At 43.2% G+C, this 12,500-nt stretch overlaps 2 protein-coding genes across 2 annotated transcripts in view; one reads left to right on the forward strand and one right to left on the reverse strand.

Annotated features, from left to right (window-relative positions):
- itga2b (integrin, alpha 2b) overlaps positions 1 to 8,368 on the reverse strand; it is a 12,197-nt gene extending 3,829 nt beyond the window's left edge. The window contains exons 1-23 of the mRNA XM_084743655.1: positions 8,167 to 8,368; positions 7,837 to 7,967; positions 7,639 to 7,739; positions 6,922 to 7,087; positions 6,777 to 6,826; positions 6,579 to 6,624; positions 6,066 to 6,185; positions 5,606 to 5,650; positions 5,429 to 5,472; positions 5,239 to 5,304; positions 5,100 to 5,152; positions 4,875 to 4,947; positions 4,578 to 4,713; positions 3,260 to 3,445; positions 3,131 to 3,176; positions 2,633 to 2,734; positions 2,276 to 2,331; positions 2,030 to 2,181; positions 1,816 to 1,929; positions 1,497 to 1,564; positions 1,050 to 1,185; positions 839 to 931; positions 578 to 657 (exon numbers count right to left, since the gene is read on the reverse strand). Coding sequence (XP_084599781.1) covers positions 578 to 657; positions 839 to 931; positions 1,050 to 1,185; positions 1,497 to 1,564; positions 1,816 to 1,929; positions 2,030 to 2,181; positions 2,276 to 2,331; positions 2,633 to 2,734; positions 3,131 to 3,176; positions 3,260 to 3,445; positions 4,578 to 4,713; positions 4,875 to 4,947; positions 5,100 to 5,152; positions 5,239 to 5,304; positions 5,429 to 5,472; positions 5,606 to 5,650; positions 6,066 to 6,185; positions 6,579 to 6,624; positions 6,777 to 6,826; positions 6,922 to 7,087; positions 7,639 to 7,739; positions 7,837 to 7,967; positions 8,167 to 8,315 — 2,213 coding nt within the window. The 5' untranslated portion in view covers positions 8,316 to 8,368. The remainder of the gene's footprint in view (positions 1 to 577; positions 658 to 838; positions 932 to 1,049; positions 1,186 to 1,496; positions 1,565 to 1,815; positions 1,930 to 2,029; positions 2,182 to 2,275; positions 2,332 to 2,632; positions 2,735 to 3,130; positions 3,177 to 3,259; positions 3,446 to 4,577; positions 4,714 to 4,874; positions 4,948 to 5,099; positions 5,153 to 5,238; positions 5,305 to 5,428; positions 5,473 to 5,605; positions 5,651 to 6,065; positions 6,186 to 6,578; positions 6,625 to 6,776; positions 6,827 to 6,921; positions 7,088 to 7,638; positions 7,740 to 7,836; positions 7,968 to 8,166) is intronic.
- Positions 8,369 to 9,746: 1,378 nt separating this feature from the next.
- The window catches only part of crhr1 (corticotropin releasing hormone receptor 1), a 19,495-nt gene continuing 16,741 nt past the window's right edge, over positions 9,747 to 12,500 (forward strand). Inside the window, exon 1 of the mRNA XM_084743454.1 lies at positions 9,747 to 10,045. Coding sequence (XP_084599580.1) covers positions 10,028 to 10,045 — 18 coding nt within the window. The 5' untranslated portion in view covers positions 9,747 to 10,027. The remainder of the gene's footprint in view (positions 10,046 to 12,500) is intronic.

Genomic DNA, 12,500 nt, shown 5'->3' on the forward strand with positions numbered 1-12,500 from the left:
AGCCAGGTCAGAGACAGACAGGTCAGAGAGACAGATCAGAGAGACAGGTCAGACAGACAGGTCAGAGACAGACAGATCAGAGACAGACAGATCAGACAGACAGGTCAGAGACAGACAGATCTGAGACAGACAGGTCAGAGACAGACAGATCAGAGAGCCAGGTCAGAGACAGACAGGTCAGAGAGACAGATCAGAGAGACAGGTCAGACAGACAGGTCAGAGACAGACAGATCAGAGAGACAGGTCAGAGACAGACAGGTCAGAGAGACAGATCAGAGAGACAGGTCAGAGACAGACAGGTCAGACAGACAGGTCAGAGACAGACAGATCAGAGGCAGACAGGTCAGACAGACAGATCAGAGACAGACAGGTCAGACAGACAGGTCAGAGATGGACAGATCAGAGACAGACAGGTCAGACAGACAGGTCAGAGACAGACAGGTCAGAGAGACAGATCAGAGAGACAGATCAGGCAGAGAGATCAGAGAGACAGGTCAGAGACAGACAGATCAGAGACAGACAGATCAAAGACAGACAGGTCAGACAGACAGGTCAGAGACAGACAGACAGATGGTACCTCCTGATTCTGAGGTTGAAGGTGATGTGACTCTCCACCTCCTCCAGACGACCAACACTGAACAGAAGATGGGTCTGTAGCTGCAGACAGACAGACAGACAGACAGACAGACAGACATTAGCATCCACAGACTGACTGTATTTGATTCTGAGCTCAGAGAAAATTATTCTGTCTGTTTGAAGATTCTGACGTTTTGTTCACAATTAAGAAGTTTTCAGGAGTGTGTGTGTGTGTGTGTGTGTGTGTGTGTGTGTGTGTTACTGTGTGTCCTTGTTTCATGGGGTTTCCAAGGTCACAGGTCACCATGACAGTCTGATTCTCTTTCCTCTGAACACACACCAGCCGGTTCACACCCTGCAGAAAACACCAGAGGAGACTCAGGTCAAGTTGTGTGTGTGTGTGTGTGTGTGTGTGTGTGTGTGTGTGTGTGTGTGTGTGTGTGTGTGTGTGTGTGTGTGTGTCTGTGTGTCACCTGACTGCTCTGGAAGTGTGTGTATTTGGGGATTTGGACCACCAGCTCGGTCTCGTAGGCTCCCTCACCATCGTTCTCTGCCGAAACCGCCAACACCACAGACTGATCCTCGCCGACCAGCACGCTGTCTGACAGACTGACACAGACAGAAACATTCATCATCATTAAAGAACACACCGGGTTCTAATGTTCTGCTGAGTACTCTGGTACTCTGACGTTATCAGTGCTTTAGTTTTATTTCGTAATGTATCCTGATGTCCCTCCAGATTTTCTTTCTGTCATTCTCTCTCTGTTCATATGACTTACAGCATGGAGCACAGCAGGACGAGTGTGACATCACAGGAAAATGGCCGCTGTGTGATTATGGCGACTGATGATATTTGTAATTTGTAATATTTGTCATAAATAATGTTTATTGATGATGCAGGGTCTTCTTTGTTGACTCACGGTTCAGCTCTCAGCTTCAGTTTGGGAACACAGATGTTGTCGTCTCCACAGTCCAAAATGATCCTGGTCTACACACACACACACACACACACACACACACACACACACACACACACACACACACACACACACACACACACACACACACAGCAGAATCCTCGTCAGATGACAGCTGATTGGTTCACAGATTACATTCCAGCCAATGGTCTCCTCCACTTTTTTCTGCACACAGACTGTTATATACATCCACAGCCTTCTCAAACCTGATTGGTCAAAACTACCCAGATAACAGACAGAAACCAGGAAGCTTCAGATTCACCTGAGCAGCAGCGTGCGTCTGTCCATGCAGCAAAGCATGCTGGGTAGGGTCAAGGAGGCTGATATTGACGGTGATGAAGATCGGACTCAACTTATCCTGAACATCCTCTTCAGACTGCGCACACACACACACACACACACACACACACACACACACACACAGGTGTGACTGACTGATTTTCTTCTTTATGTTATGTTTTTTTCCTGTCACTCACCCTCAGGTAGGCAGTCTGATTGATGCAGGCCACGCCCACCTCCCTCTGGACCATGAGCCTCATTGAATCCTGTGGCTGATTAGTCGACAGCAGCAGAGTCCGTCTTGCCATTGGCTGCTTCATCCTGTCCAGCTGTAGCTCCACCCCCAGCGCTGCCGCAGCCAATCAGCAGGCAGACAGACAAAAGAACCTGAGTATCAGGAAGTTTTAATATGGATGACATCACACAGGTTAGGTGTTGTTTACCTATCTGCTGTGGGATATTGTGACCAGACAGGTGGACGCACACCTGGATGACAAAACTGTGGAGACACAAACAAAATTTACACTGTAAACATTTATTTTATTTTATTTTATCTCACTGTACATCCAGAGGAACGACAAAAACAACGTAGAAGACGTAAAAAGACAAACATGACGCAAAAGACGTAAAAAGACAAAAACAACGAAAAAGATGTAAAAAGACAAAACACATAAAAAGACAAACACGACGGAAAGACAATCTACTTATTTACTGACTGACTGATTGATTAATTGATTGATTGATTGATTGATTGATTGATTGATTGATTGATTGATTGATTGGTTGGTTGACTGACTCACCAGGACACAGGCGTGTTCTCTCGCTGACACAGTTTGACGTCCGGATTCAGGAAGTCCGGCAGCAGAGACAAAGAAACTCTGGACCGGATCACTGCTCTGGATCTGAACTCACAAACACAACAATGTGTTTTGGTCACATGATGGTCATGTGATATCACAGCTGAAGTTAACTCTTCTGATTGGTGGTTTGGAGCTGAAGGTTCAGGTCTGTCAGCAGGTATCAGCAGAATGATAACAGCTGATCTACACACAGTAAGGCTGCAACTATTGATCGGTTGATTAGTCCCATCAGTTGAAAAAATTTTGTCTCATATTTACTTCAGACTTCACAGACTTCAGAAAAATCTTAAATAGTTTTGATCTGGGCTCTAAAAACAAAAGTCAGCTTGAACTGATCAGAAATGATCAATATCTGCAATCAGTGACGAAGACTTAAGATTTTATCGAGTGATGGCCAATCGAATTAATCACTCCTCTTTAGGTTTGATGGCGTCCTACCTGTAGACAAATGCTCGGTCTGCAGCCCATGCTCCAACCAGCAGGTCTGCAAACAAACACACAGCGGGTCATTATTGATTATTGATTACTGATTATTGATCTGCACTACTGTAGAACTTCTGAACACACCTGGGTATCCGTTCCCGTCTATGTCAGCCCCGCCTCTCAGAGTGAAGCCGAATGCCATCCTGTTGCCAAGTGACGGGCTGTCAATCACCTGGGAGGGTGTGGCTGAAAGACCGTTGCTGTTGCCTAGGTAGATAAATACCTGGCCCCGCCCACTGTCACCTGACCAGGGAGCCCCAACGGCCACATCTGGAGAGAGATGGGCACACAGTTGTTTGTCATTAAATTCAGTGTTTTCATTGGTTATCTAACAGTGTTAGCTATCGTCGTTAGCCACATTACCTCATTACTGACGGTCAGGGGTGGAAGTAATTAATTACAAATACTCAAATTACTGTAATTAAGTAGATTTTTGAGGTACTTGTACTTTTATGAGTAGATTTTCAAGGTGTGTACTTTTACTTGTACTTAAGTATTCATTATGCCATGTAATCTACTTATTTTTTTTCTTTTAAAATCATAGTTGAGTACCGAGTACAATTTGAATGAATATCCAGACCTTTTATCTGCATTTTTGTAGCCAATAAAGTGATTTGAAAGCAAAAAAGCCAATAAAAACCAGGACATATGGACAAAAAACAAAACAAAAGAAAAAAAAGTCTATTTAATGACTGATCTTTAATTGGTGAACTGGTAAATGTATTCATGGATATTTAATCAATCGTCGTGGCAGTAACTGCACCTCATCTCGCTTTGTTTTGTCTGCTGGAGACTTTTGCTGAATAAGGAAATAAAAACTTGAAATGAGGGGAAAAAAAACACTTGTTTTGTATCAAATCCATTATTAATGATTGATTGTTAGTGTTTTAACTATTGGAAAAGCAAAATACAGAAAATTTTGAGCCCTGGTGTGGAGAGGTGACATCATCAGTTAAAAGTAACTAATACTCTGAGTAGTTTTTTTGACAAATACTTTGTACTTTTACTTAAGTATTTTTCTAACACTAGTACTTTTACTTGTAATTGAGTAATACTTTAGCAATGTAATAGTACTTGTACTTGAGTACAAATTTTCAGTACTCTTTCTGCCACTGCTGACGGTGGTGGAGCTGTCAGGGCTAGCATAAAACCAGTTTGTTGCTAGCATAAAACTTTTCTGTAGTTAGCATAAAACCAGATTGTAGGTTGCATAAATCCAATTTGTAGCTAGCAAATAAAACAGTATGTAACTAGCATAGCACCAGTTTGTAGTTAACATAAAACCATTTTGGTGTTAGCATAAAATTAGCTAACTGCTAACTGTAGCAAAGATGCTATGCTCAGCAGCCATTTTGGATATCTCATCAGCAGCTAAGCATTCAGACCGTGTTTAACTGGTTACCATGGTAGCCATCCATGTCCAGGTCACCCAGCACACCGAGGGCGGAGCCGAACCGGCCGTACAGAGAGGGGCCGATCAGTGATTGGTCAGGCTGGGAGGAGAAGGAGGCGTGTCTTCTCTGCAGGTACAAAACCACCTGGAAACGTGAAAACTGACTGTGATATTAAACATTTAATATTTAATTTATAAATATAAAATATTTCACACCAACGTCCCGTTAGACTTTCAAAATAAAGGCCTTGTGTAGGTTTATGGCGAGAAGAAGAATAAGAGTAATGATGATGATGAAGATAAGACCTGTCCTCTCTCCTGCAGCTGCTCCGTCACCCTGTGCATGAAGAGAGGAGCTCCGACGAGCACATCATCCAGACTACACATACACACACACAGACACACACACACACACACACACACACACACACACACACACACACACACACACACACAGTTTTTCTACTGTAGAATTCATGTAAAGGTAACGTTCTGTGAAGATTAGTTTCAGGAAGGTTACTGTGTTCTCACCCGTCACTGTTGATGTCAGCTACAGCCACACTGTGTCCAAAGTATGACGCCACCTGCAGGACACAGGACACAACCACAGGTATGTGTGATATCAGACCCGCACCTGCCTGATGATATCACAATGACATCATACCCTCACCTGAGCTCCCTGGAAGCTATGGGAGGCTCTGAGTGATCCGCTGCTCCTGCCGTCATAGATCCTCACCTGTCAACACACACACACACACACACACACACACACACACACACACACACACACACACAGTGACAATGGAGTCCAGTAGAGTCTGGTAGAATCAAAACATAAAACAATACAAAGATCATCTTACTGTTCCTGCTGTGTTTCTGTCATTGGGAACGCCAACGAGATAATCTGAAAAACAGTCATTAATAGCTGATCACTGGATGGATAATCGATCAGTTATAGTGATGTCATCAGTGTGTCATCTCACTAATCAATCAGACAACATCCTGTATTAATCTATGATCTGATATATGATAATTACCTGGTGTGGAGTCTCCAGTCAGCTGACCAGTGGCCACAGAGTAACCTGACAGACACACACAGAACTCCAGTCATTTTCTGTCCATTTTTACTAAATACAACAATGAGATTATCTTATAGTTAGCATGACATCATTTTATAGTTAGCATGACATCATTTTATAGTTAGCATGAAATTAGCTTGAAGTGGTCAGTTAAAATATGGTTGAGTTAGTTAGCTGTCAGTGTCTCAACAGTAAGTCAACATTTCTTGGAAAGAGAACACTGAAGAGTCTTTTTGGCGTCCATGTTGTCGTTGTCGAGCAGTGGAGTTCTCATGACTTCCTGCATGTGTTCCGTCTGAAGGCAGCAATAGTTCCAAGTGTTCCCAGAGAATCGTATCTGTGGATTTCTCTATAAACTCATGTTAAGCTGAACACAGGTGTGCCTTTCAAGTTAAAAGCCCTCCTCAGCTCTACTCACCACGGTAAAGGTCATAACCTCCCCTCTCATCTGTTTGGCTGATTCCAGCTACCTGATGGATGGGTTCACTGCTCCGCCCACTGTTGATGATGTCACTGACATCCACTGTAAAGACCTGACCTGAAATCAACATTGTGATGTAAGCAGTGATGTCAGAGCTTAACCTTTTCATATCCTTGTCTCCAAATTAACTAAACTCCATTCAGAAATTCATGAATTTGACCTCAGAACTCTGAGCTGAACTCTGTTAGTGTGTTTGAGTTGTGTGACTTCATGTTGAAAAGGTCAGTTCAGCATAAAATCTGCTGTAGTTAAAATAACATAAACCTACAGCTAGCATAGCATCATCTTATAGTTAGCACAACATCAGCTTATGTGACTTCAGATTCACTGATGTCACAGAACAAACAAACAAACAAACAAACAAACAAACAAACAAACTGCCTGATGTTGATAATTAAAATGAGTCTCAGGTGTTGTGTTCCCCAGTGACCAGCAGGTGTCTCCACTCACCCTGGAAATAAAAACTTCCTGGCGCTCCGAGCAGCAACCGGCCATCCTACACACACACACACACACACACACACACACACACACACACACACACACACACACACACAGGAGTCACATGACCACACAGTCCAGCTGTTGTCATGACGACTACTTTCAGGTAGCATCAACAGTAGTGACCACAACACCACAACACCTCACCTTGGTAATGTCAGTGCTGAAGCCGACCTCACAGTAGCGCTGGTCGTTTCCTAGGCAACAAGAGATCAGTGAATGATAATGAGCGATCATGTGACCTGCGGCTGTGACTCATCAGTATGATAATGAGCAGTCATGTAACTCTCACTGTTGCCCATGCGTTTGTAGTCGTCGTCCATCATGATTCCTCTGCAGGGGGAAAAGGGGGTGGAGCTTCCTGTACTCTGGTCCAATAAGAGGCAGTTCCCCACAGGTGTTCTCCCTGACTCCGCCCCTTGCTTCTGGACATTCCAATGAAAGAGCGGAGCACACGCCTGACAGATGGACACAATCAGACTGACAATCAGTGGTTTTACTGGTGCATTGTGGGGTTTTTTCTTCTTTTATTGCAGCTGTTGAAAAGACTGAACAGGAAACAGGAAATAAAAGAATTTAAAACCGGAACTTTTATGAAGAACTGTTGATCTTTCCTGAGTCTCTGAGCTCTCATCCGCAGGAACAACAGACCTTTAGGAAGGTTTTAGAAGGGTTCAGAAATGATGTGGAAAATTTTAGGTTTTGAAACAGTTTAAGAAGGTTCTGGAAAATCCCAGAAAGACTTTTTTTTTGATAAATGGTTTGGAGGGTTTTGGAACGTTTTGGAACATTTTGGAACATTTTGGAATGATTTTTGGGAGGTTTGTGAAAGGTTTTTTTGGAGGGTTTTGGAACATTTTGTAAAGGTCATAGATGGTTTTGGCATCTCAAGAATAGTTTTTGGGAGATTTGAAAGATTTTAGAAAGTTTTGTAAAGGTTTAGTACAGTGTGTGTGTGTGTGTGTGTGTGTGTGTGTGTGTGTGTGTGTGTGTGTGTGTGTGTCCTCACCAGCAGGTGTGTGTCTCGCACTGACAGGACTGTTGATCCAAACCTCTGGTGACTCTTGAAGGTGAGGAAGTGAAGGTTGGAGCTGGTGAAGTCTTCATCCCCTGCACAAGTACCACAGTCTTCATCAGTTCAGCTCCATCACACACACACACACACACACATACACACACACCTCCACCTGACACCTCACACACTTACCTTCAACATCAAAGTCCATGATGTCACAGGCCCCTCCTCCAGGTGACCAGGGGCACAGGAACACAGCCCCTCCCTCCATCACTCCTGATTGGTTGGTGTTGGCTTTGGGAGCTCCAACGACAACAAACGACCTGTAGAGGATGGAGAACGGTCACATGAGACAGTCTCCAAGGTCTCCTCAAGGACCCCAGGACTTCTTCAAGGACCCCATGATGCATTCATGGACCGCAGGACTTCTTCAAGAATGTCTGAGGTTCTTCTACAAGAACCTCAGAACTCCTTCAAAGACCCTGAGCTCCTTTAGTTAACAGTTATTTAAAAGTTTCTTACTGGTTGTTGAAGGTGTGAAAGTCGACAGAGAATCCAAACTGACTTCCTGTCGGTCCGCTGAATGTCACTGCTTCATCCATGAGGTTCAGACACACACACACACTGACACACAGACACAGCAGTTCACACACACACCTGAACACACACATCACTCCTGTCTGCCTCTCACCCGTCTGTCTGACTGTCTGTGTGGAGACTGAAGTGGTTACGAGTCTTCCTCATATATAAACCCCAGTGTGTGTGTGTGTGTGTGTGTGTGTGTGTGTGTGTGTGTGTATCAGATGATTGACAGTTCTGTCTGTCATGCTGCTGCTGTTTCCTGTTGATAGGAGATAAAAAATAAAAGCCTCTTTATCATTTCTCTGCAGTTTTATTTTGTACTCTTTGTGGTGTGTTCAGGGACCTCTGTGCCGTCTGTTCACTTCACACTGACCACTGGAAAAGACTCAAACATTAAGACTCACACACGGCTGATCAATAAACATGTGATATGTTTATTTACATCACTGTGTGATCAGCTTAAAGAGTTTTTAATAAAGAAATGAAACTGTATATTTGTACTTTGATGACACTGAATGAAACTGAGCAGCTGCACTTCAGATTCTGTCCACCAGAGAGAAGCAAAGACAATTTACATTCATACTGAAGTTCTTCTCCTCCTTCTACTCCTCCTCCTCCTCCTCCTCCTCCTCTTCCTCTTCCTCCTCCTCCTCCTCCTCCTCCTCCTCCTTCTACTCCTCCTTCTCTTCCTCCACCTCCTCCTCCTCCTCCTCCTCCTCCTCCTTCAGTTGATCTGTGAAGACAGGAGGAGGACAGAAGTCATCCATCTTTCATCCCGATCAATAATCTATCAGCTCCACAGTCTGATCCATTACTGGGCTCACCTGAGTGTGTGTGTGTGTGTGTGTGTGTGTGTGTGAAGGTTAACTGGGGGGTCAGTGGGTAAAAACAGACAGACTATAATGTAATCCAGTTTACCCAGAATGCACTGCAGGGTGTGTTTCAGTATGTGGGTCGACAGCCAGAGGAGAAACACAAAAAATAAAGTGAACATTTAAAAAATACAGAAAATAACAATTAAACAATAACTAACGATTTAAAAAAAGACAAGAAAAACAAAAATAAGCAGACAGAAAACAGATAAATTACTAATCAATTATTCAATTAACTGCCAATTATTCTGATAATTGATTACTCAGTCTTTTTTTTAATGAAAAAAATCTACATTTTCTGATTTCAGTTTTTTAAAGGTAAACATTTTCTGGTTTCTTCTAGATAGATAGATTGATTGATTGATAGATTGATTGATTGATTGATTGACTGATTTGACTGTTTGATAACAGATTTAAAAACTTATCTTTTATTTATTATCTAATCAATCTGATTGATGAAGATGATAATAACATTAATCAATAATCATCAGATTATTGATAATGAAGTTGATCGACAGTTGGATCAGATCCAGACTCTCTCTCTCTCTCTCTCCCTCTCTCTCTCTCTGCCCCGCCCCCTGTCCCGTCCTGCTCTCTAATTGGCTCTCTCTCTGCAGCAGCCTCCACCGGCAGCACGCGCTGCTCGGGTCCTCACTGTCCTCACAGACTGTGCGAGATCAGGACGGACCGGGACGGACCGGAACCAGGACCGGAACCAGGATCCGCAGAGCGTCATAGAGACCAGACCGGAACCCTCTCTGGAACTGCTCTAAGTGTTTTGGATGTAACCAGGTCGGCTCGGTTCGGCTCGGCTCGGACCATCATGATGCGGGAGTCAGACCGGACCGGACCGCACGAGACCAGAACGAGGTTGTAAACAGGACCAGCGCGTGCCAGAGCGCGTGCGACCGAGAGGAACCGAATGAGACATGGACACAGTGAGACAGGTAGTGAGAGAGAGAGAGAGAGAGAGAGAGAGAGAGAGAGAGAGAGAGTGTGTGTGTGAGAGAGAGAGAGTGAGAGTGTGTGTGTGTGTGTGTGTGTGAGAGAGAGAGAGTGTGTGTGTGAGAGACAGAGAGAGAGAGAGAGAGAGAGTGTGTGTGTGTGTGAGAGAGAGTGAGAGTGTGTGTGTGTGTGAGAGAGAGAGAGAGAGAGAGAGTGTCTGTGAGAGACAGAGAGAGAGAGAGAGAGAGAGTGTGTGTGTGTGAGAGAGAGAGTTCAACATTTTTTTGTGTTTTTGGACAAAACGACATAAGTTGATTAATTCAGTTCATTTATTTTAATATTTCTGATATTTCAACTTAAATGATAATCAATCAATAATCAACCATTCAATAGTAAATCAACAACTGTCAGATTAAAACAGATGATAAAGTAATCAATAGTTGCTGTTATGGATCCGGGATGTTGGAGTTTTGTGGGTATTTTCCCGCTCAGTTTGGCTGGTAGGGGAGACTGGGGACAGTTGAACCATTTTTGCGACAGACAAACACACGGGTCATCGTTAGAAAAACTAATCATACATCTGTGCACTAATTCATTAAACACTTCATATATTCTTACACACAAAGACAAAGCTGTCATATTAAATTGAATGCAGTGGTTGGGGGCAGTTGTAACAATGAAAAAAATCTAACAGCACACCTCAGAGTAATCAGATTACTGCTGTAATGTGAGATAAAGTTACTGAAGATGTTTTGTTTAAAGTTCAGACTCAGTCTTTTTGTGTTTCTGCAGAAGAAAAGTCAGCTGTGATAAAGAGTTAAATTATTTCGACAGTAATTTCACATTTGGATTTAGTGAAATATGTTAATAATGTCCTCACATCAGATCATGTGATCAAAATAAAACACTTAATTAAACATTTAATCTTTAATCGACTCAGCTGAAGTTCAGAGAATCAATAAAGTTCTTTAATGTGCTGAAGTGATTGATCCATTTTCTTATTGACGACAAGCATGTTCATACACATGTGAAACATGTGGAGGTCACATGTTACATGTTACACATGATGTTACACATGTTCATGTGTTCATGTGTCTGAGGGCCGAGAGACATTATGTAGATATACAGAGAGAGAGAGAGAGAGAAGGAGTTTATGTATAAATGGAGGACGGAGCTGCGTCTCACCAACGTACATCATTCTATATATAGAACACACACACACACACACGCACGCACGCACGCGCACACACACACACACACACACACACACACACACACACACACACACACACACACAGAGCTGAGGTTTCATTCAGAGGACGAATAATAAAATGAGAGGAAGAGAGAGGTGTGAGCACCTGAGGGGGCAATCGACACACTCATCCATCACTTCCTGTTTCTGTCTGGTCACATGACCCTGCAGAGAGAGAGAGAGAGAGAGAGAGAGAGAGAGAGAGAGCTCAGCAGGGCGGTGTTCAACCCGGACAGAACAAATCAAAATGTTTATTTAAACACGTTGAAAACTGTCGCTGAATGTCTGTCTGCACACCTGGACACACCTGGACACACCTGGACTCACCTGAACACACCTGGACTCACCTGAAATCACCTGCAGAGTCACATATGTTCTGTATCAATGATCTGTGCGGTGACATCACAGAACAAAACAAAATAAAAAATACCCTCCCCCCAAAAAATGTGTGTGTGTGTGTGTGTGTGTGTGTACGTGTGTGTGTGTGTGTGTGTGTGTGTGTGTGTGTGTGTGTGTGTGTGTAAGGTTCAGGTTCAGTTCAGCAGCTGAGGTCACATGATGTTTGTCTGTGGGTCTCAGCTGTTGATGATGATGGTGATGGTGATGATGATGATGGTGATGATGATGGTGATGGTGATGGTGATGGTGATGATGGTGATGGTGATGATGGTGATGGTGATGGTGATAATGGTGATGGTGATGGTGATGGTGATGATGGTGATGATGATGATGATGATGATGATGATGATGAAGATGGTGGTGGAGGAGAAAAAGAGGATCATTTAATCAATCCAAATGATCAGACATGTTTCTGATTCCATCATGGCTTGTTATTCTGCGTGCTGATTGGTTGGTTGGTCGTGGGTTTTCTTCCTGTTTCTCTGACAGTCTCATTAATATGTGGTAACCATGGAGACGATGTTTACAGTGCTGATGTGAAGTTATTGTTTGGTTGACGGTTGGTTGGTGGAAGGTTAGCAGCTGATTGGTCCTCTGTGACGATGACCATGGTCTCGATTCATTGCTTAATTAATCCAATTCCTGTAATAATTTTTTTTAATTACCAATTAATATGTTGATTATTTTCCTGATTAATCGATCAATAGGTCCATAAAATATCACTAAATAATGAAAAATGTTGATCAGAGTCCAAGATGACGTCCTCAGATGTCTTGTTTTGTCCACAACTCAAAGATCTTCAGTTT

Source organism: Lutjanus erythropterus, chromosome 19 (genome assembly GCF_056507025.1).
Source record: "Lutjanus erythropterus isolate fLutEry1 chromosome 19, fLutEry1.hap2, whole genome shotgun sequence".
In the NCBI taxonomy this organism is placed as follows: Eukaryota; Metazoa; Chordata; class Actinopteri; order Lutjaniformes; family Lutjanidae; genus Lutjanus; species Lutjanus erythropterus.